We start from the raw sequence: 24996 nt of genomic DNA, 5'->3' as shown, positions 1-24996 counted from the left end.
GAGGAGGAGGAGGAGGTGGGACTCCTGATAGCTTGGAGATAACTGGTAGCCACGGTGGTGGGACCCCCCCAGACCGAACTTAGTGAGATTGACATGCGGGAGAGTGATGAGGAAGATAAACCCAGAGACACGCAAGCAGCTGGCATTGAATTGGGGGCTCAAGTTAATGGGAGCGGGAGGGGGGGTGGGGACTGTGATGCACTACCTGTGAATTTAACTATGTGATACGAATGTCCTCATTGGTTGAAATGTTTGGAGTGTTGTTCATAAAATAATAAAAATTGTATAAAAATAAAAATAATGAATTCACTAATGCTTGACTAAAGTCCACTGGGAACATAATCTTGTTTGTTCAGTATCACACTGTCATCAATGTTGTAACTGTTAAAAAATAAAAAAAAATATATATATACATCTAGAGGGTTGCTTACAAAAAGCTATTCAGTGCATTAAGATTGTGATGCCTACATTTTTACATTTTGTGTTTATTTATTTTTTTATAGAAACTATGGAGAAAACATACCTTGATGAAAGGCATACTTCGAAAAGCAATTCAGAAATTGTAAAAAAAGAGATGACTTTGGAAAGTGAAACTGCACAAACTTTAGATCAACTACAACAACAAGGACATCTTTTATTTCAAGAGGAAACCATTGACCTTGGTGGTGAAGTGTTGGAGTCTGAAGAGAATGTGATCCTTGCAGAAGAGTCTAACTTTCTAGAGAAAATTAATGAGCAAATGATGGAGAGTGTCATCATTTCAGATTCACCAAACTACAGTGAAGATGATGCAGGTGAGCTATGCTGCTTACAGGACATTGTAGAGGAAATAGATGCCAGTGATACCTACAGATCAGATAATTCCAACCAACCAGGCAGCACAGCTCTCATTGAGAATAGTAACACAGAACAAGAAAATCTTACAGATGAAGCCAGCGTGGCCACAGAGAAGCCACCTTTCGAGGAAGAGCGCAAAACATCTGTAGATGAACCCAAAGTTGAGGATGTGACTGTAGTAAATGTGGTGTCAGATGATCCCAATAAATGCACACCCGAGGATCAGGAGTCCGTATCCTCTATCAGCAAACCTCCCCTGAAAGAGGAACCCATTCCTGTGTGCACCATCTTCAGTCAGGTTAATGTACAACCTCGGCTGCTGATAAACGATGGATTTGAGCCTCAAATAGTTAAGTCTCCCAGCTTTGGAAGTGGGTTTGAAACTCCAGGAAAGCAGCATCCACAGGTGGTTCAGCCAAGTCCCAGCCTTAGCAAATTTTTTACAGACAATGGCAACACTCATTCTCCAGCTGCTGACTTTTTTGATTCCTTCATGACTGCGTCCACTTTCATTTCTGTTAGTAATCCAAATGCAGGGGCGGCAATTCCAGAAACTAATTCTAATCTTTCAACTCCTGTCACCACCCCAGTAGGGGATGGTCTTGAGTGTGCTAGTCCAACTTTTTTTGTGGGCAATGCAAAATCCTGTGAAACAGTGGGACCACCACTATCTCTTGATTTACCTCAGTCCCCAAAACCTTTTTCCCACATACAAGGAGTTTTTGCTGGAAGTGATGACCCCTTTGCTACAGCTTTGAATATGAGCGAAATTGACAGAAGAAATGATGCATGGCTTCCTTCTGAAGAAACCAGAGCCATTTTAATTTCAGTCGCCACCCAGCAAATGAGCACTGTGTTCATTGACAAAGAGAAGCTCACAATGCCAGGCTTAAAATTTGACAACCTTCAGGTAAGCGTATTGTGATGCATTTATACACTATTTTAAAATGGATGTACAATCTGCTTGGACAATTCAAGTCCTTTTCTTGCTTGATGACTGAGGACTTATTTCTATCTCTGTAAATGTGCACCTTTAAGTGCTTGTTTCTTGAGAGGAGGCAGCCCCGAAACATTTGCAAGTGCGACTATTAAAAGACTTGTCTCCGCTCCAGGAGGCTCCAGTTAAAAATCATGGTGCCACTGCATCAACCATTTCAGAGGTTTTTCAATAATAAATAGCTTACCTTGATAAGACAATAACAAAGGATCCTAGGGAGGTTGCACACCAGACAGACTTCAGATAATACCTGTCTTTTGCGTGAGGTGCTCAGTCTAAGCTGAAATCTACTTTTGATTAGAGAAGTAATCCGGTACCGTATGTACTGAATGCATGGCAGTTTCAGCTGTGTTTTAAATGGAAACATGTATTCTGTGGCTGTTTGTGGTGTTGGCCAAAGCGTCTCTTCCTTCACAGACTTTCTACAGACACCTACATTTAAGAGCCACCTACCCAGACTGGTTATAATGTAGTTTTACTATTGATTGTTGTAACTGGGTCCCTGACAATTCCTTGACGTGCCCAACTATCTACAAAATTGAATGTTAAACCCTTTACGTTCCAATGTTTTAAAAGTAAAGTAGCTGGCGAATACAGAGTGGAAACGCTTCACGGCTCAAACATTCTTTTATGCTCATAAAATTCTGATCTGCCTAACCCAATAAGGATACTTGTCTCTTTCTGATTCCCTTCCTTTTAATTTACTACATATTGCTCTTGTCATCAGTATGTCCTAGAGATGCAATTCAATCGTTGTGTAGCAACTATATATACAAAAAAGTAACACATATTCAAAGAAATATAGATACTTGCAACAAATCTATTGTGATAGTTATGGCGCAACTCTGTATGAATTGAAATGCATGTCCTTTCCAGTTTTACGTCTCTACCTTTTTTCATATGGAAGTATTTTTTGTCAGTAAAATCGTATACAGAACATTCTTATAAAAAGGCTGCATTTTAATATAACAAAAACATATTAGTTGTTTAATAAAATGCTAATGTAAAGCTCACATTTGCCTTAAAATAGATATTTACATATGCGATGTTCTTAAGCTTTTGTACTGAACCCATCACTACTGTAGTGGTCTTAATGCTCCAAGTCTTGTCTAGATATGGGTGTACATTTCCCCTACACAGGGTAAACCAGGCTGTCCTCTGAGTGAAAAGGGGATGCACATCAATTTTCTGTGGTGGCACCTTCTAGTACAATTATGTAGTACTAGAAGTTGGTCATTGTGTGATGTCCTTGAGCTGCGATCGAGCGTGCCCTTGAAATGCAGAAACTTCCTCACCAGAGAAGTTAAACAGGGAAGCAGTAATACAAGAATGTGGTAACCAAGTAGCAAAACCACAGTGGCACACAAATTAGTATATAAACTATAGTTGGGTGGAGAAATACCTTGGCACACAACCTAGGAGCAACGTCAACAACGGGGCAGAGCCTAGAAGAGCTTTCACAATGGAATCAGAAATCCAATGGACCAGCACATAAGGTTAAGATCACAGTGGGCACATCATAGGAGTAGGATTACAGTGGAGATGATGAAAAGCAGTGGGACTGATTGGGGCTAGATCTCTAATTGCATGCATAGGAAGCTTGAACCAATCGCCTGCTGATTTTCTTTTAATTCTTTTTTATTTAGATCAATTTAAGTTTGTTTTATATTTATTGTTGAGGAACAAATAATCTGTCTGATACATTGCATGGGGCAATAACAGGTGCTTTTGTGCAGGGCTGCTGTCTAAAGTGCAGCAACTGCTTAAATTGGTGTGTATTGGTTGGCAGACAAAGCCCCTTTAGGCGTGGATTATGGTTTTGAATAATTGTTTCATGTCAAGAGCAAAAGGATGCCAATGAAGGTAAATTGATGGCTCTACAGATACAACATTTACAAAAGCGTATGGGGCAGGCCGTGTTTATGAATGCAGGAAGTGGGGGGGTGGGCCTGTACCAGGAAGAGGCATTGGACGCCTGGGGCAGAGGTAGAGACTGTGGAGATGGTACTTCTGCAAGGCATAAATTAGTTTTCAAAAATTGCAATTTTTTACTAATATGTTAAATGTCACCAGAAGTTATTTGTACCCAAGACCTAAGATATGCAACAGTACAGCATTTTTGCGGACTGCTGAAGTGAGACATTAGTGAGATGAGTGTCTGTCAAATATAAGGGCTAGCTGCATGAATGGACACAAATAAATAAACAGACCCAAATGCATTTAAAGAGGAAATTGCGTGCATAGTAAACCCTGTGAAGTATTTTCAATTGGACTAGCCCAAGTTGAGCTGGAATGGCTACCTAGAGCCGGCAACTCGAGGATTCCTGCCAATCTTCCAGTTACAGCGTACCCACATCTTCTTCCCATTTTGCCTTAATTTTAAGAACGAATGAGACTACAAGTTGAGGATAACCTGATGAGAGTGACGAGATACCCCTCTTAGGGATCAGCTGATTGTTGATGTTGGCCTCTATCGGGGACTGTGCCGGAAGATCATACCCACCCCGGAATTGCATGACAATAGCATGAGCTGTGCAAACAACAAATTATCATTTGGAGATCGTGAAAACCATTGTTGGAGCAGATCAAAGGACATTAGGCGTTTTGCAAAAATACATCGTTCAGCAAAAATATGCTTTGAGTGTCCATCTCCTAGCGAAGCTCAGTTTACGAACTTTAGGGAGATCTTTATTGCCACATAAGGGGGCACTCAAAGTTGTCACTCCTCGCCATCCCAGAACCCTGGTGGCCGCTCTGGACTTGGCACTTTTAAGAGTGAAGGAGATTATTACAGTTGCATTCTCTATCCATTAGCCCATTTGCACTTAAGTGAACAGGGAAAAGAGGGTGGAGAGACGCCTGAGGGCCAGACAGAAATGCAGGGTGAGCTTTGCTTTCATTGAACAGGGCAATTTAAATAGCAAGCTGTGCTACACAAGGGTCAGTTTAATTATCAAATCGACACAATTGCATAGCGAATTGCTATGCGACACTGCTTATTTTATACCTTGCTTCTGTGCAAATACGACATTTAAATGAATCTGTGACTAGTAATACAGCTTTTCACTGTTGCCAGCAGGGACATTTGTATTTGTATTTTATTTGTGTTTTATAAAGCACCTTAAACCAAAGCTTTGTACATTTTGAAAACAAGCTGGTTACAAAAAATGGTGAACAGTAAATGATCAATCCTGGTAGCAAACATTCAGGGATGTTGAAGGTAGCTTTTCAAGGAAACGTGAAAAAGAGAGTTAACAGTAATGGAGCCTAGAGATGTTGGACGGGCATGCCAGTGAAGGGTAGCAAGAAGGTGGAAAGAGCGAATGCAGGTCTGTGCACATGGATGATGGAGAACGTTGAGTCTGAAGAGAGAAGAAGACTGGAGAGAGCGAGACGGAGTGTTGAAAGATAAAAGCGCAACAAAGTAATCTGGGGCAAGTCCATAGAGGGATTTGAAAACTGGTCAAAGCAAGTGAAATTTAATTTGGGAGTGACAAGGTAACCAGTGAAGCAAGAGAAGAGGACATAGTCTTGATAAGGAAGAAGACAAAGTAGATGAATGGAAGAATAGTAGATTGATCAGAGAGGCAAGACGAGAGCTCGGAAGACCAAACAGAGTGGTGCAACAGTAGAAGAGTCGAGAAAGGATTAGTGAGGAAATAAGTTTAGAAGCTTGGAAAGTGAGGAAGGGACAAGCTTTATAGATATTATCGAGGTGGAAACAGGAGCGAGAAGTGGGAGAGATGTGGTGGGCAAAGGAAAGATTTGAGCCAAAATAAAGGCCAAGGTTGTTAACTGTAGAGGAAATGGGGATATTAGGAGGAAAGGATATGAACGGGGGTGGAAGATGAGGGAGAGTATTAGCAGGGAAGAACAGGACCTGTGTATCTTCTTCCCTGCATTAAGGATGAGAAAGTGAGATGCCATCCAAGATTTCAGAGCAGTGAGATAAGCTGTGAGGGTATGGTGTTTATCAGAAGAGAAGGAAGAGAAAGATAGAAAAAGTTGGTAATCGTCTGCGAAAAAGTGATGTGAAAGACCAAAAGAGGAGATCATAGCAGCGATTTGTGAGTTATAAAATGAGAAAAGGAAGGGGCCTAGGACTGACTCTTGGGCAGTGCTCCAAATAAGATTTTGAGGTGGGAGTATTTTACTTCCTATTTTTAAACTTTGAGAGTAAATGTGATTTTAAGAGAATAAAAATGAATTTTCTCCTTTGCAAGAGTAAAATATCGCGTGACATCCAGCCGACTTGTGCAGAAACTGTATGTAAATCATTACTAGACGGCAGCTTTCTACATTGTGACAGAATACACCTTTCATTATTTCTTTAAGGTCTAGCCATTTGATCTCTCCTGTATATATTTAAATGTTGAAATCACAAAATCCTAGCCAATTACATAGTAAAGCAAACATGAATTGTAATGTGTGTTTTGAGGTTCAATAGCAGAATTTTCTTTTGATGGTTAACGAAAGTTCTCATTTCCTGGAGCTATTACTACCTAATGGTATGCCAATGCCATGATACAACAGTGCAGAGAGGCAAGGACTCCATGCTAAATTCTATATCTAATCTAATGGTGAAATGGTTATTTATATAGCGCTTTTGGCAAAGCGCTGTACACAGAACATATTTATCGTAATTATCACCAAACCAAAGCCGGAACTCCTTTATTGACCTCAAAAGGATTAAAGAGTGAGTTTGGCATTGCTTGGATTCGAACCTGCAACCTACAGATCACGCACAGATTGCAGCAACGAGTGCTCAACCAGCTGAGCTATCTTATTGACTAACATCCTTCAGAGGTCGGTTAACTGAGTACATAAAGTTAAATACCTACTGGATTATCACAGGGACAGGTTTTGCTAAGTTTCTATTTCAATTGCCAATCTAACGCATTTGTTTTTGAACAGCGCTTGCATTTCCTGGAGAGTCAGGTTTTTGAATGTTTTAATTGTAGTCCTGAAGATCTGCTAGACTAGAACACCTGTGCTTGGTGTAATGACAATCACTCACACTTGAGCAAGGACTCTGCTGCCACTGACCATTTATAGTAATGTACCCCATTGACTGCAAGGTTGAATGGATGTAAACTAGACTGTGCATAGTCATCATTTTACACACTGTTTTTATAAATTAGAGTGCAAATTAAAGTATAAGTGTACAAATGATCCACCTCTGCATGATTATGCACACAGCAGAGGAACTCTGAAAAATGCAAATGTGCAATACTGGTTGCAACTTAGTTTTCCATCTTATTAATTATACAATCCTAAAATTCTAGGAAAATAAATATCCACAGTGATTGTTTGCTTCATGAGAATCAACGCAGCAGCTGAATGGAAAGAAACCATTTCTTTTATCACAGTGTGCGGTTTCTTTTTTCTTTAAAGGCTTTAGAGAAATACATTCTGGTTCAGCGGTACGCTTGCAATTATATCCACGTAGATATAAATCAAAAGAAGCCTTCTGGTTTCTGTCAAGTAACCTGACCTTTCTACTGCCCTCTGCTCTAAACCTTTGTGTAAATGTACACAAGAAAATAATAAAGCTGTCGTATTTACAAGATTTTCATGCGATCATGGGGTACTCCATGATCAAGGGGGAAAGACGTAGTGGTCTTACCTGCCCGTGAGATAGAAAAAGTTATATTAGACAGATAGGAGTTGAACCAGGAAAGAACAGAACTCTTAAGACCAAAAGAAGAAAGGGACCCCAGGATCAAAGAATAATCCATAGTGTCAAATGCAGCAGATAAGTCAAGAAGAATACGAAAGGAGGAATGTTTGGAGTATCGAGCTGAGAGAAGAGAGTTGAGCACAGAGATCAAAGCAATCTCAGTAGAGTGGAGGGGACAAAAGCCAGACTGAAAGCGAGGAAGAAGAGAGATCAGTGACAAAGGATGAAATCTGAGAATACAGCATGCATGACCAAATCGGCCTCAACTCCCAAACTGCACAGTGGAGAAGGAGAGCATGGGGGAACTATGGCTTCTCAAAGTGACAAACCAAGCAATTTCAAACACAACAGAATAATTGTTAGAATTGCTAATGGGCAGCTGACATCATATCGCGGGCGTTGGTGCCACAGATCAAAAAGGGCTCATCAATTGCAAAGTCAATAGTGGGGTAGTGCAATGTTTAATAAACCCAGGGGTGAACGACTGCACAATAAAAGCAAGACATTCAAGGATTGCGTTTATCCTCTAAAACAGTGCAGGTGTTCAGTATTTCCAATAGCCCGGTAATTCATCCTGTGACCGAACCACTAGTTTCTATTGGCCCCACCTCAGAGCAGCATGCGTTTTTGTTAAGCTCCTTATTCCTAGTGAATCTATTGGGGAGAGATGTATTGTTTAAATTGAGATGTACTATCAATTGTACTCTGTGTGGGGTGTATGTAGATATTTCCACTGAGCATAAAGGTGAGGTAATTGCTATGTTGCGAGATAACGAAGTCGCAAACTATGTAGGAACAGCAAGGATTAAAACCACCTATTAGCCCAGCTGGTGCAACAGGTGTGGTCTTAGTATGCTAATGCTTATGATGTAGGTTTAATCAATCATAGATGTGAACCGGTGCAAATCTAAATATTATACCCAAATAAGCCCTTACCTAGAAAGCCACAATATCCTATGAAACCAGAAGCAGAGGCAGCAATTTCTGAAGTAATAAACTCTTTACTGGATCAGGGAATACGTATACCCACAAGTAGCCCATGCAATACAACAGCCCTACAAGTAGCCCATGCAATACCCCAATTCTACCCATAAAAAAAACTCTCTGGGTGTGTGTAGATTGTGTTCCGGGCTTGTAGTCAGTAAAAGTAGTAGGGTGTCATCCTTCCTAGTTGGCCCAAACCCTGCAACTATATTGTCTTGTATTCAATCTGCTGTCAAATTATTTACAGTGGTCAATCTGGGCCTAGCTTTTCCATAGAAGTACCTTCAAATCCATCCAGAGCTGGAGGTGTGATTTTGGAAAATGAATGTGAAAACATTATGACTGTGCCCCTTAAATGATCAACACAAACCCTTTGAAAAACAATCTGAGTTGGATTCATATTTTACTGGGAAAGATTTTCATTGATTCGTTGAACACTGTCAAAGATTTAAGGCACCCAGAAATTGCAGAAAGCGTTGAGCTCAATTTAACTATAGTTAGAGTTGCTATTGTTATTTGTAATATACTGTATATATTTATTGCCCTAGAAAGAGGTCTCTTTTAGCCACAAAGTGTGGCGTCAACATTTCCCTTGTTCCTGCTTTGTGGCCCACTGAATCCTTTCTGGTATCCAGTTTGATACGTTAGTTTATTGGAGGCTATCTACTTGGTGGCGATTGGCCGTTCCGGTATTCGGAAACCTAGAAGTGGGGATGGGGAGCGTGGCTGGCAGCCTCATGGAGAGGTTGCAAACCTGAGGAGCTCCTATGCAGCCCCGTTATTTGCATGATATCTTGATGTGAAGAATAAAAACAGATCCTGAAAAGTGGAGGGGAGCGCTCCCCTTGCTGTGGTTCCTACCATTGAGGCCCCCACAGCATCTGGTGGGTGCCAGAGAGCCTCTGGAGGGGCCTGGAGGCAAGGAGCCGAGATGGAGCACAATGGCAGATGCGACCTCCCATAGGCGGCACGCTGCATGAGAACAGCTAGGGTACGGAAAGGGCCTGCTGCAGCCGGATCCCAGACCCATGGACTGAGACGTTAGAGGTTCTTTCTCACTAAAAATCCCTGTGCTGTGCAGGCGCTTCCAGGGCCTGTGAGAAAGGAGCAAACCGTAATTGCAGCGGCCCCGAAAGGGTGGACTGCCTGGACCTGACCTGGGAACTAAGAGCACCTGCCGCACCCATAGTCATCGGCTCTGGGGTGGGCACATTTACAGTGTAGTTAATTATGGATGGGATATGTTACTGTAGTGTTACCTTTTGTTTAGAACTGATACATATTAGCTTACACACGCGCAGAAAGATGAAACCACCAAATGCAACCTAAACACAATTCACACATGGGGTGCTCTGAAGTACTTGGAAACTGAGAGGCAGGAAGGGAAGGTTTTTAATGTGCATGCACGGATGGTGACTGGTCACGGAGAACCCACTGTGAAGAAAATATTACAGTTCTTAAACATGCATGCACAATGATACAAATACATAGGGTATTTGTGAATCTAAATATAGTGGGCTTTTTACAAATGGATTAAAACACTGCAGTCAGGGCTGTTTGACTTTTGAGAAACTGATCTTCAGGATTTCTGAGGCCAGAGAATGGGTAAATAAATTCAACCTTTCGCAGTCAGCTCAGCTCGAGTCGGCCATAGGGTTTATGGTCACATACTGCTGATGCAGTCTCCTGAATGCATGGGAGCGTGGCAGAGGGGTTTCGCTGTTTGATTTTGGCCAAGAGTAGGATATTGGGTGAGTCAATGCCCAAGGCTTGCGTAATAGGTGTTTCGATTGTATTTGTGCTGTGTGCGATGAAGTGGCAGGTATTTAGATTAGAATGTTCCAATGGAACCGGTGACCCGGGGAATTGGAGTTTTTTTGTTTTTTGTTGGTTTTATTGGTTTTTAGAAAGCAATGCAGATATTACATGCATGTAACACATTACAACTATTGTCTGTCCGTCGCATGGTGCCCCCTCACAACTCCCCCCACCCTGATAACAGCCTATGCCTCTTTCTTCATCCTTGACCTTATGCGTGTGAGTTGTGTCTGTTATACAAATGTAATTCGCTAACCAACGCCTTCAATTGGGTTCCCTCTTCTGTTTGGGTAGCGGTGCATACTGAGGCTTGCAGATCATGTAGTAATAGTCTCCAAGAGTTTATATCTGTGTTGTGCTCTCCTTGGCCACCTTGGGCTCCTTCCTGCCACACCACAGTCTCAGCGAATGTCCATTTCTGGAGATCGTTCCACCACATATTTGTGCCCGTACCTCTATGTGAGGAATGAGATAGTTATCGCTAATTCAAAGAGAGCTTGTTTACCCAGCCTACGTCATATTGCTTGAAATATTTATGCGAACCATGCACAATTAAAAGTTAAGGTTAAAAGGGCTTAGGGTACTTGTTACTAGTAATAATGTCTTGTCGGGCTACGCCCCTGGAAGTTGTGGCAGAAGTGGAGACACTAGCGGTTGCATATCGTTTTTGTTTGGGGACTCGGTCTAGTCCTCATCCAACATGGCCACCTAGTGTTTACACACCGTTCCCTAGGAACAGTGTGTTGTATCCGTCACTTCCTCTTGGACTTCGCTCTTTGCTGCTGTGCTCACATAGTTCTACTCGCTTACAGCCTCCTGTGTATTACTTAAGACCTTCCCCGTTCTTTCTGTCCTTGTTCGTTTCTTTCCGTGCTCTACCTCTTACTGTTTCGGACTTCTTGTTTCATTTATCTTCCATTGTTTCTTGCGTTCCGTGGTTCACTTAGTCCCACAGCCCTTGCTCAGTGGGGATTTTCTGTTCTCGCTCTCTTGCTTTCACTTTCCGTTTTCATACTGTACCTCGATCTTACCCAGGCTTTTAACTGCGGCCTTCGGTCTATACTATTATTTTCTGTTTCTTTTATTTGGTTTCTGCGTACTTCGCGCTCCCTCTGTTTTTCACTAACTGTTCTATCTCTGTTTATATCCGGTCACGAGTGGGATTCTTGTCTCGTCCTCTGTCCGAATAGCTCATTCTGCATATATTCTGAGTTTATATTTATATTTCACTGTCCTTCTAATTTTCGTTTATTCGAGCCTTTCACCTGTTCACCTTTTCTGTTCTCTCTGAATCCTCATCCTCACGGAGTACCCCTGCTTCTGGTCAAAGAGGCATCCATCCAGTCTCCTTATTGCAAGACTTGAAATACATTTTCCCGGCAAGCTATACTTGTGACACCATCTTGATTCCAAGTTATATTTCTTACCAGGCCGCCGGAGCGGTATATGAAAGTGCCACTTACTTACGAGCCTGGACCATTCTTCATCTGTGATCTTGTCTGGGCTATATCTGCGACATCACCCAGGGAATTTTGGTGCCTTCTGGCTTTTTCCCTGGACCTTGGGGTAGGATCCTTGGGGTTCCCTGTGACTTGGTATCCACACCAGTCAAGGTGGCCTCTGAGGAAGCTAGACCCTACTTACACGAAAAGAAGGCCAAGGAAAGAAAGAACCCAGATTCCAGGAAGATGAGAAAGAAGAAACCGACTCAAATGAGAGACAGTTCTTTAGAAGGTCAAGGCGAGGAGGAGGTTCGGGAGGGTACCGCACTGCATGACATGTCTGCATACAGATGTTTTACTGGCTGGGGGTGGATGATGTCATGACCTACAATAGACAAATCCTAAATGAAGGTGTGTTCTACACATGAGCTGAAGATGGTAGTTCAGCTAACCGCTGCCAATGAGAATGTAGGAATTGGAGAAAGGTGGGGATTTCCTTGAAGAGGTTTTTGTCCAATCGCATGTGGGGGGTGGATTGTAAGTATCTGGGAGTGTTTCAACTCTTACAAAAATGTATATAAGTTGTCAACTGATCTGGTTTGTTGTTACTTGGGTTCGTTTGGTTCTACAGCACCATCTAACTGCTCCCCAGATGATTGTACAATGAACTTGCTTTACGTACAAAACATGCACTTGTTCCTCAGGTGGTGGGCCCGCTTGGGTTAAGGTGATTAAGGGGCCCACCCCCACAATTGAAACAAGGTAATGATAACCATCATTGCCAAAGCCAAGAGAGGGCAGTACTGAAGCAAGCTAATTATAACCCTTATTGCTAGAGTGAGGAAGAGGCAAGCATTGTCTAAGCCAAAGAAGAGCAAGTGTAGTAAAGAGACATTGTCAGCATTTGTTTGATGTAAAAGTGGGAAACCAAGAGTGGCAGGGGGGAAGCCCTCCTGGTAGAAAAATCTTTTAGGAAGAGAGGAGTATTACCTGCATTGCATATGGCAATCTCACAAGTGTAACAAACACCAATGTTTATCATGTCTTCCAAGAAGTAGTAGTACATTTTGATGTTGAAAGTCAAAGACTTTTCCAAACAGTTTGAAGTGAACCTTACCACAGAAGCACTTGTAGTAGTGTTGGGAGCTTTTTGTACTGCCAGGCGAGTATACCAGGATATGGATTTGTTACTGGCTGTCCTGGCAGGTTAGTGGATCAGGAAGACATCAACGTACTGTGTTATGGTTAAAGGTAGTGAAGAAGTGTCAAGACCACTAAAGTGTTTCATGAACTGTTTGTATTTGTTTTATTTGTAAGTCATCTGGGCACATATCTTTTGTTAGAGTTACATATGGACAAAGGTACAAATTACAAGTATTTACATAATAGCATGCATGGGAAGTAAACAGTCTGAATAAATAGTAAGCAGGAAAGTAAACGGTAGTACAAAACGGAAGGAACTGGACAAGGAGGTAAGAAAGCAAGATTTTAGAAAGAGCAGATAGGACCAAAGGTAAGTGTAAGTGATCAGTAGTGTGGTACAGAGTAGATGTGGAGTGTACAGTTGATACATCCTGGGTTGCCAGCCATAGCTTGGCTTTGTGCTTAAAAAGTAGGATGAATCATTCCTGATAGGATTGGGCAGGGAGTTCCAAAGTTTAGTGGCAAGGACAGGGAAGCTCACCACACCAGCTTTTTGAAGTTTGTATCTTGGTACGTTGAGGCTGTGAGATTGGGCAGATCTCAACGGGTGTGCGGAGGAGTGAAGGAAAGGCGGTTTGACAAAAATGACAAAAATAATGTTGTGAAATCATCCTGACAAAACATAAGTGGTGAGGTAAGGACTTGTCATCTAATTGAACTGTTGGTTAAAATCCAAGTGGAAGACTTTTGAAGCAAGAACAACTTTATAATCCGAACTTTGCTACAAAACATAACTTTTCTATTTAAACTTTTGATTGAAAATCATACTTTGAATCTGGGAAAGGGGATCCAACCCAGGTTACAAGGATACAAAGTTATTAGGTTTATGTTGAACATAACTGTTATTTCTGTTATATTTGAATTGACATATATTCCCTTTATGGGTTTGATGTATGCATAAGTATGAGGGATGTATTCCTTTTGTTAGAGTGCTTCCTTTAGTTTATTTTGATAGGCAGGGAAATCCTCTTTAGGTTAGGGATAGGGAGGCGTTGTCAAACTCTTTTTGAGTTAATGAAATGGCATTGGTGAAAATCCTGTACCAAGTAACCCGCCTCACATTTCTGACCCCTTCACAGGGCACAGTGGGCAACTGGGTGCCCCCCCGAATATCCCTGTGATGGGCTGGCAATACTGGGGCCCGAGAAAAGGTAGGCTTGGTGGGCGGACTCGCTGAGTAGGCGCTGTGTTTCCCTATCGGTGAGACCTTGCAGGAACAAAAGGTGGTGATCCACTTTGGGGGCCAGGCTTAGGCATAGCGCATAGGGGCTTTCCAGTGGTCGGTGCAGCATCGGCAGACGCTGCATGTGCTCAGTTAGAGGGGCTACATCTGGGGTCCAGTCATTGACCGAGCAGCGACTTAACCCACCTGAGTGGAAAAGTTCCCACTTGCCCATCCTCTGTTACCTTGTGGGACTCATCCCGCATTATGTGACCTGCCTGGAAGCCCAGCTTCGTGGCTGCTGGAACACTATCTCCAGTGGGTTGGATCCAAGGTCTCATCCTGCGTGGGTGGCAGCGGATTTGGTGACCGTGGAGGGTGCTGGGACTTACATTACTTTGCAGCAGACGAGGTGCATGTAGGACCTATGACTGGGCAGGCGTCAAGAACATCATCGCAGACTCCCACAACAGGGAATTGTGCTTCTGCTACGAGTGGGAACTTCGTCAGGATCAGGTGGACCACCTGTTTGTCAAATGGGGCAGACCCCCAGATCGATCTTTTTGCCAGCAGATTCCACCAACCGAGGAGCTTGGGGGAGGTGTTCACCTTCCCGTGGGAAGGTCTGTTTCTTTATGCCCCCGCCCCGTTTCCTCTCCTGCTACGTGTCATCAACACACTCAGTGTCGATGCAAGATGATATTTATCGCCCGGGCGTGGCCGAGGCCGATTTGGCATCCGGACCTACTCAGCCTGTCAGCGCTGTCTCAGGCCAGTTGCCAGTACTTCCGGATCTGCTCACCAGAGAGGGGGGCGCAATGCTTCATCACGACCTAGATTCGCTGATCCTGAGGGCATGGTTTCTGCAGCCTTAGTTTGGAGGTTATGAGTTGCCAGCGGACTGCAGGGAAGTCCTCGCCAAAGCCAGGGCGTCATCGACTCTAAAGTGCTACGGCCACAAGTGGAAGCGTTTTGCTACCTGGTGCTGGTTTCAGAAGATTACCCCTCTGAGGGTCACGGCCCACAGATTCTTCCATACTTGATATCCTTGGGAAAAGCTGGACTGGCTCACGCATTCATCAAGGTACACCTGGCAACCATCTCACGCTATACCAGATCTCCGGGTAGATCCTCGTTGTGGTCCCACAGACTCGTCAAGGAGTTCCTCAAGGGGCTTTTCCAATCTTTCCCGCCATTGAAAGCTCCTGCCCCAGCATGGGAACTCAACGTGGTCCTGACAAGGCTCATGGGGCACCTTCCGAACCAATGCATCAAGCCCCACTCAGGTTTCTCTCATGAAAAACGGCTTTCCTTGTGGCCATCATCTCTGCCAGACGTGTGGGTGAGATCCAGGCCCTATCCTGCAAGCAACTGTATCTGACGTTCCACGAATTGAAGGTGGTACTTTGTGCACACCTCTCTTTCATGCCGAAGGTTCAGTCGGAATTCCACCTCAATGAGCCCTTGGTGTTGCCAGTTTTCTTCCCGAAACCTTTGTCACCGACGGAAAGGGCCTTGCATTTGCTGGACATTGCTTGTGCCTTGTAGTTCTACGTAACACACTAAAAGAGTTTTCGTAAGACTTCTCATTTGTTTGTGAACTTTGGTCCTGTGAACCATGGGAAGACCTTATCCAAGGTTTCCATTTCAAGCTGACTCTCCGGCTGCATCATTCACTGTCATCGGCTGGTGAACCGGCCTCTGCCGTGCCGTCCGAGAGCCCATTTCACCAGAACGATTGCTGCGACGAGTGCGTTCCTTCCTGCTTGACATCTACAGGGCTGCAACATAGAGGTCCACACATCTTCACAACGTTGTACTGCATCGACAGGGATTCCAGGGAGGAGTCCAGATTTGGCCAGGCAGTGCTACGCAACCTGTTCCAGGGGTAAGGGTTAAATGCTTCTGTTGAGCCTTGCCACCCCCCTGTGGTTGTGTAATGTGGTACTGCTGTGTATTCGTAATTCATGAGCATGTGAATCCATGCAAGACCCCATGCTGGAGAAGGTTTAAATTACTTACCTGTAGTTATTGTTCTCCACCATGGGTCTGGCATGGATTCACATGCGAACCCGCCCTCCGGCCACTCTGCAGTTCTTCTTGGTCATACTGCCACTTTAGTGCTTACCAAATCTGAAGATGGCTGCCAGAGGCTTACGGAGCGCACTGTCATTGGATGGGGGCAGTATGACCCAGAGGACAGTGAGTGATTGGTTCAGAGGAGAAATGGAGTTTTAAAGTGAAAGTGAAACCGGTTTTTCTTTTACCGAGGATTCACAGCCTGATGATGGGGAGTATTCGGCACATGCAATGGTCTTTAGTCCACCAAAGTACTGGTGCAGATTCTTCCAGAGCAAAGAATTCTCATTCAAATGAGCATATTTTCAGCTTGCTGCCGCATCCTTTACATCTCATGACCGGATATACCTTGCCAATCATACCTTTCTGTTGCCTGCTCCATCAATCTCAAAGCAAGATGAGAGGAGAAAATAAGTTGCACATTGCAACGTAAAACCTGCACATATCTAGGCAAGTCCAGCAGGAATTGAAACTGCTCTTTGTGATGCTTCAGCCATTTGTTACTTAAAACATCAATTAATGAATCATGGAGTAGGCATAATCCGTTTTATTATACACCATAATGAGTAAACAAATTGTATGCCTAATGCAGTGTTTTGTACCCTCACAGCACAATAATTTTTGCCGATGTTCGTTTCACATATATCCCATTATGTCGAAAAATACAACTGTTTTCTACCACAAATATCTTGTAAAAATGGCCATGTGTCTTTACTCTCAGATTCTTCACATCGTAAAATAAATTGTGCAGACTAGAGGACATTACTAGATTTTTTTTTTTAATTTAATATGCTTGCACGTTTCTTTAGGGGGGACCTTTTTTTTATTTTTTGCATTTAGTTTATTTCAAACTTTGGCTACTCGATACAGTCTTTAAAAGAAGAAATCACAAACTTGCATCATTTCACATCACATGAGAACACTTAAAAAACGAAAAAGCTGAATGGCGAGGAGGAGGAGGAGCGGTGTGGGGAGAGAGGGCGCGGAAGCGGGAAGGGAAGAGAGGAGGAGCCAAACCGCCATGCAAAAACAAAAAGCCCTCATTAGGGTTTGTTACAGTTCCGTTGCTCTGAATTTCATAATAAAGATTAACTCATGAAACTTTACCAGAGTCTATGTAAGACCCACGTTGGCCCCCTTGCACTCCCCATAGAGAGCCTCCCGCCATGCTTCCACATCAGTCCCAAACCTTTTACTGATACTGATGTACAATATGAGTGTTCTCTCTATTCTTAGCTCTGGGCCAAAAAGGATCGGATGTTTTAGGGTTTCTGGTTGGTTTTTTACATAGTCAGTTGCTATCGTCAACTGAAATCCCTCCATATCTGCGCAGTGTGACTTAAGTGTGGAATATGTTCAGTCTGAACCTAAAAGATAGGTCCCTTTGCTTTGCGTTCAGAAACATTTTCAGGTATTGGGGGTTATGTTGGGTAGCCCAGCAAGTGAGCTTGACGGCGTGTTAGTTTGACCTTTTGGGTTCAGTTTCGCTCCAGTCTACAGCCCATAGAGCCTTTTTCACCAGCACTGGGTTTCTGCAAAGGGCGTCAACGGTAAAGCCAAGGTTATAAGGTTATGCAGTGTTTTTGCATCGGTCCCACCACAATTCCAGCGGCCAGTCGGGCATTCCTGCGTTTTTCATCTTTATAATCTGGAATTGGGGTTGGCAATTAGATGCTTTTAGTTTGCTGAAAATCAACATGGATTGCCAGACTATCCTAACATGTAAAGAGAGAAGACCCAATTCAAGACAATAGCCATAGGTATTTACTTTAGGGGGTCGCATAATCGTTTTCCAGAAGTGGCTTTCCAGTCTCTCCCAGACTTCCCACAGTAGACCAAGGGATGCCTATGCTGCCTATGGGAGTGTTGGTGTGACTTTTTGGTTACAGAAATGTATGATCGGAAGGAGCAAGAACTTTCCGTACTTCCTACTGATTACAGTTCCTTGCGCAGTAAGCTGTTTCACTTTGGTGTTTAGGCATTCCATCAACAGCTTTTCACAGGCACTTGCACTGATCATTGCCCCTAGGTATTTTATTGAGGAGACCGCTCCTATTCGGTTTCCACCCATATACCAGCGAGGAGACTTCTTTTTCTGTCACCTCAGATTTTCCAGCTTAATTATTTCAGACTTTGCAGTATTTATTTTCATGCCATTCCGGTCTACATAATTCTGCAGCACGTCCAACTTCCTTTGCAAGCTGATGGGGGTTCTGTCCAGTAGGACTAAACCAGTGTACAAATGCCACCCTGCCGAGGTTCCATTAATCCTATGTGGACATGACCATGGGGGAATCTCAGACCTCTTTCATTTCTGTCATAAAAATGTTATAAAGGATGGGTGCCAAGGGGCAGCCCTTCTTCAATCCCCTGAGAGTGTTGATCCTCCTGGTTAAGTCTGACCTGCAGGGCGGTTCCGGTGTATAGATCTCAGATTGCTGCTACTAAATCCCCAGAGCATCCCATTGCCGTCTTTGTGGCCCAAAGTAACTCCTGACTAACACTATCAAAGGCACACTCCATGTCTATACAAGACATATAGAGACTTCCTTCCCCCTTGACCGTCTTCATCTTTAATAGGCTAATCGGGAGCAAATTTAAACTACATTCAACTCCACTGATGAAGCCAGTCTGGCTGGGGTCAAAAGACCCATTCTCCTTCACCCATTCCTTCAGGTGTATCAGCAGGATTCCCACAAAGATTGTTTCCAGGACATCAAGAAGGCGATAGGGCGGTAATTGTTTGGAACCGGCTGATCACACTTCTTGAAGATGGGGACCACAACTGTCCACTTCCATGAGGGAGGGACTCTACCACACCGAGCAATACGCCTGAAAAGAACCAAACAGAAATCAGCCCAGGCCTCCGGGACCTCCTTTAACATGGCATTTGTCAAACCATCTAGTTCTGGCACGTGCAAGTTACTGGCTTTCATTATTGTGCAAAAGATTTCTTCCCTATCAAAGTGGATCGACCATTGGGTGCGTTGGTCATAACCAGTTTCTTCCCTAATTTTCACCTTTTGAGCAAATAGATTTTCAAAATGTTCAACCCAGGAATTCTCGGATATCAGGTTTTCTTGAGGTAAGCCGTTTTCGATCGCACTACCTTTCAGTAGTTGCCACACGTTTCTGGAGTTTTTCAATTCCAGAGTCTGTAGCATCACTTCTGAATAATTCTGGTAGATGGTTGCTCTATACGATATTATCCAATTCCTGTATTTGTGTTTTCTTTTCTTTATTGCCAATCCCCTAGTGATATGTGGGAGGGTTCCCAGGGTCCTAAGATCACTATGTAAGATGCAGTTCTGTTTAGCAATAGTTTTGTCACAGGAGTGTCTTGGATTGAGTCAGGGTTAAGGTCTTCTTTTTGGTATCTACCCGAAGATGGCCAGCATGGGCTCGTATTCTACCTCCCCCCCCCCCCCACCTTGCGTCCATCCGTTGCCAGGCGATCCATTTTTCAGTTAAAGCTGGCACTTGAAATGGCGTGATACGCAACCTGGTTCTTCCCGGTTCTAAGTCCACCTTGTGATTCCAAAGGTTGTATTTTTTTTATCATTCCTTTCCGGCTCATTCTAGAGAAGGAGAGCACCACTGGGTCATGGTCGCTGTGTTCGGAAGTGTATACTATCAAGGATATCACCAGTGGCAAAACATTGCTAGATATGAAAAAGTAGTCCAGAGTTGCACTGGATGACTCTTGCCATGTCGGCGCCCCTATCAGATCTCCTTTAACTTGGCCATTCACCATGTGCATGTCCCTCACTGCTGTTTCCTCCATCCACTACCGATATCAACCTCTCTTTTTCCTAGAGGCCGCCCTGACCATCCCTTCTCTCCCCACACCCAGACGTATACAGTCAGCATTTAGATCAACACAAATCATTGGCCAAGGCTAAGCCATTTATATATACATTGAGTCTATCCATGACATCACAAACTTGAGTCCTTAGAGTTTGGATTCCAATAGAGGTTGAACAGGGCCAAACACCCCTGCCTATTTAGAGAGTGATCCAGTATTTTCATTTTTTCAAAGGTTTTATTTTAGCAGCATACTGTGGGCACAGAACATCATAAGCAATAAGAACATACCAAGCAATTTGGCAAAAGCGGATCATGGAGCAATTTAGCCTGCAATATGGAGCCAGCACCGCTTACCCATACCCATCCTGGACCACATTAATTTCTCCCTCCCCTTGGCACAGACTGTCCACAGTGATGAGAAGTATTGCAACATGGGGGGCTTGACCACAAGCGCAGGGCAGGTCTGCGCAAAATCAATAAAAAGGGGTCCAGATAGAGACATACCTGGTACAGCGCCCTTCACACAGTGCAGTAATTTTCTCAGCCACCAGAATGTCCCAGATCTTTAACGCACCTCATCTGGATCACCGGGCCCTCAGTGGATTTCCAGTTTCGGATTATAGTCATCTTCGCTGCCAGAAGAAGGTGCCCAATTAGTGTGCCAAGGGGCTAGTAAGGGGAACCCTCCCTGAGTCTGTCTCACCCAATATTCCCACACGTGGGTCCATGGGAAGTGACACTCCTGTGATGTCCTTTATTTTGGAAAGCACTTCCTTCTAAAAGACCCCTACTCTGGGACATGACCAACCCAGATGGAAGTGAGAGGCCTGAAAATCGCAGCCCCGCCAACAAGTGTCAGAATAGTGTTTAAGGATATGATGTATCCTTTCTGGAGTGAGGTACCACCTGTAACAAAACTTTGTTTTGTTTATTCATTTGTAATGCACTCCAGACCCGAGGATATCACTGCGCGAAGGTTACAGGTAGGTTCTCAGCTTAGTTACACAATAGATAAATTAACAGTACAGGTACATACATGCACAGAAAAGTCACAGGATAACAGGAGACAATAAGGTTATACATTTTGTTACTGTCCACTTGATCTTATTGACAGCTAGTGGACACATGGCTGGGGTTAGAGATCGGAAGATTTGAGCCCGATGGTGCATTTGGATCAGAAGTTATGGCTGATCTTCACGGATTGCAGGAGGCATGGAGTTCCAGAGTTGGGCTGCTTTAGTAGGTAAGCTATTACCACCTACCTTAGAAAGTTTGAATCTGGGGACAAGGAGGGAGTTACTATGGGCTAGTCTGGAAGGTCTGATGGAGGTCCTTTTATGCTATCTCGCAGCGAGATAGCTGCGGGCAGCGTTGTTCAGGGATTTGTGGGTGAGTGACACAATTTTCAGTTTGATTTTATCGTTTGTAGAGAGCCAGTTGTTTGCCGCCTGATTTCAGAGATATGGTCTCTCCTAGCCACTCCAAGGGCTGCTCTAAGGGCGTTGTTTTGGATTTTCTTGACGATTACTTTGTTGGAGCCAATATAGAGGGCGTTGCAATAGTCGAGCCTTGACAGGCTGAGGGCTCTGGCCAGGATGAGTCAGCTGTTGTTCGAGAGGAAGGGTTTACCGGTTCTGATGAGTTTATATGTGTATCCGGTAATGGAAGCCAGCATGTAAACTTGTTTGGTGAAGGAGAGGGTTGAGTTGAGATAGAAGCTGAGAGTTTTCACCTCGCTGGCCACTTTGATGAGGTGTCCGCCAATTATGAAAGAGGCATATTCAATCCCTAGTTTATTGAAGTTGGTGGTGGTCCTAGGATGATGAGCTCTGTTTTGTCATCATTCAGGCATATACCATGATTAGCCATCCATGCCTGGATGATGAGATACACCCTATTCACCAAGGCCAAATCCTTAACATAATCCCCTGAAAGTGGGAGGAGAATCTGTGTATCATATGCATAGTTAGTGTAGCTGATCCCAAGATTGTCCAGATCATCAAAAAGGGGTTTAGTGAATATGTTGTATAGCGTGAAAGAGTCTGCATCTGCTGAGGGCGAAAATGCCTGCATGGTCCTTTTTACTTAGGAAAGACTCAATCCAAACTATGGCCTCCCTAGAGAAGTGAGCAGCTGAGTCTAGGTGGCTGCATAGGACCTTGTGATCAACAAGGTCGATTGCAGCTGAGAGGTGAGGAGGATGAGGATTTCCCTTTGTCCCTTAATTCATCGAATTGGGTCTTTAGGTCTATGAGGCCCGTCTCTGTGCCGTGTTGTGTCCGGAAACAAGATTGGCGTGCTTCTAGGAGGTGGAGTTCCAGGCATTTCTAGATTTGTGTGTAGGTGACCTTGTCGAGAATTTTTAAAAGAAAGGGTACAGTCGTAATAGGTAGGAGCATTCCCTATCTGTTATGCATCTTGAGGACTTGGCACCCTTCCCCATATTCTCAGTCACCCCTCATCCTCAATGGGTCCCCTTTAGTCAGTTTCCCATTTGGCCATATATGGTAGGCGCACCACCGGGTCCCCTCTATCCAATAATCTGTATAGCTTTGAGATTCAACCCAGAGGAAGACCCCCCCCCCCTGTAGTGTTAACTCAAGGGCAGATAAAGATATGTTCGCCACTTTTTTTTGAGTGTGAGTGGAAAGCCCAGTGCTGCAGTTGAGTGCAATGGAAGCGCCCAGTTTCCGATAGGGTAAAGGCGTGCTTACACTCCTCAAACGTCATTGGGTGATTTTCTTTATAAAGCTGGTGTATGTGTGATAAGCCCCCCTCCACTGACCTCCGAAAGCCTGTTTGGCCCTGGCCTGATTGGAAGCTCAGATTGTTCCACAACGGTGTAAGGGGCTGTTAGGCAGAATCCAGTGCAGTTCCCTTAGGGAGCACTACACCAGATTAAGACTACAGGTGAGAGCAATAAATCCCCTTTGGTATCAGTCTGTAGCACAAAGATTTAGTTGGTAGCTGTGGCTGAGCAGTCAGACTTATCTCAAGAGGGAGATGAGCAGTATTCAGGGTTTATACAATAGCCCTACTGTACTATGGCACAAGGAAACACTGACCAAAGCTTTGTAGTTAAAAAGTAGATATATATTTATTTTATACACTTCTAAGAAAACACATGTATCACAAGTATCAAGCAAGTTAAATTAAGTCAATAGAAAAATATACACACTCCCTATATAACTTGTAGACCAAGTGAACGAGAGTGAAAACTGAGCAAAAAAGGCACAGTGACAACTACACACAATGGATCCTCTAACAATTTCTCACAAGGGAGGGAAAACACAAGTTATCTAGAAATAGGTTCTTATACACCCTAGCAATACTTCCCATCAGTTGTGAACCAGTTCAGCAAGACAGTGCATCAGTATAGGCAATACTTCAAATGAAAACTGAGCAAAATGGCATTTCACAATGATTATGCAGGAAAGCGTAGTTATAAGAAAGGGTTGCACCACACAGTTCGAATGGAGAATCAATCTCGACAAAGCAGGTCTAACAAATGTGACCAGAGTCAGTAGGCCTGTGCCAGAGTTAGTGGTAGAGGGCAAGTCGCCAGGAGCAAAATGTTCTTGTAGCTGCAGTCAAGTCTTTGGTTAACGATGTTGAAAAGGTGGATGCAGAAAGCGAAAGACAATGTTAAGAGAGAGGGGCGGCCAACCCAACAGGTAGGTAAAGGATTTAAAACACCTTTAGCACTACCGCGAAGAAAGAGCGGCCTGGCGGAACAATGTACCTTTAAAATGAAGAAGCGGCTCCTGCGATGCCGGTTGTTCTGGTAGTTCCTGCAGTTCGGGTGATCCAGCAGAGGAAGAGAGGCTCTCGTAGTGGAGGAAGGTTCGAGGTACTGCACTACCCAGGGATGAAACCAGCCGCGGTGCTGCCAAACGAAGTTTAAAGGGTACGCTCCTTTTAATCGCGGTCCGGGTCGATACCTGCTTGGCTATCCGGTCTCCATGTGTGGGGCACTGGCGATTCGACCACAGCAGGTTTGGGAAGGCGATTGGCAAACTGGTTGGCCCCACCAGCTCAAGGGAAGAAGACTCTTTCATATGAAGATCTCCTCTTGTCGTGTGGAGAAAAGTGGTAAAACGCTGCAGCAGGGCTTCACTGGTGGTGGTAGTCGTTGCAGGTGTCTTTGGCTTCTCTCCTCTTCGGTTCCGTAGTTCCAGTGGCGACATCTTTCTCTTCCAGTCCTCAGAACCCTGCTTTTATGCAAAAAGATCCCCATTCGTACAGCCTAGCTGTCACTCGCACAGTGGATTGGTCATCTTGGCGGGAGACCCTCCAGCCTATCAGGATAGAGTGCGACATGGGTTGCTGAGGCAACCCTGTCCAGGGGTCCTACTCCCCCTCCCACACAATGGACCCACCCCAGACTCAGTGGCGCCGAAAGGAGGGCTTCTGGGCAGAAGCCTGCCAAACGGACGAACAAAGGGTCCCCGACCTGGGTTAGGATCGTAGAGAAAGACACGAGAAAGAAGTTGTATTAAAGTTCTGTCAAATAAAACCTACCGGAGCAGAGTTAATATTAAAATGCACCGGCGATATGTTAGGACGTCAGAAAAAGTGGTAGCCTCGAACAATGGGAAAACCCCATAGAGAAATATTCGCGGTCAAATATTTTTTAGGAGTAACCACTGCCACCAGCCACAAACTTTAGAGAGAGGAACTTTAAGGTACCCCCTCGAAAATGAACAAAGGGGGAAAAACTCTTAACCCCTTCCAGTACCTCCATAGTAAGATGGGTTCTACAAGTTCATAAAAATTGACTAGTAAAGTCAATGGGGACTTTACAGTCCCAGGGTATGGAGTCTGTTATGGGGTCGCTACGACACCCCTGTGTCACTGCACTGAGGGTGCTGTGTAACACATGTGAATAAATATGGTTCCTATGGGGGAGCGAAAATCTCATAGGCATTAAACACAAAAATAGCCTAAAACACACATAGCATAAATGCCTAAGAGTGGGAAAAAGAGT

General features: G+C 44.1%; 1 protein-coding gene across 1 annotated transcript in view; it reads left to right on the top strand.

Annotated features, from left to right (window-relative positions):
• The window catches only part of TRAPPC12 (trafficking protein particle complex subunit 12), a 1223059-nt gene that overhangs the window by 104805 nt on the left and 1093258 nt on the right, over window positions 1–24996 (top strand). The window contains exon 2 of the mRNA XM_069606031.1: window positions 504–1747. Coding sequence (XP_069462132.1) covers window positions 509–1747 — 1239 coding nt within the window. The 5' untranslated portion in view covers window positions 504–508. The remainder of the gene's footprint in view (window positions 1–503; window positions 1748–24996) is intronic.

Source organism: Ambystoma mexicanum, chromosome 4p, assembly GCF_040938575.1.
Source record: "Ambystoma mexicanum isolate Mex_15411 chromosome 4p, UKY_AmexF1_1, whole genome shotgun sequence".
In the NCBI taxonomy this organism is placed as follows: Eukaryota; Metazoa; Chordata; class Amphibia; order Caudata; family Ambystomatidae; genus Ambystoma; species Ambystoma mexicanum.
Note: the sequence above shows the minus strand (reverse complement) of the source record. Positions and strands in the feature narration are given on the sequence as shown.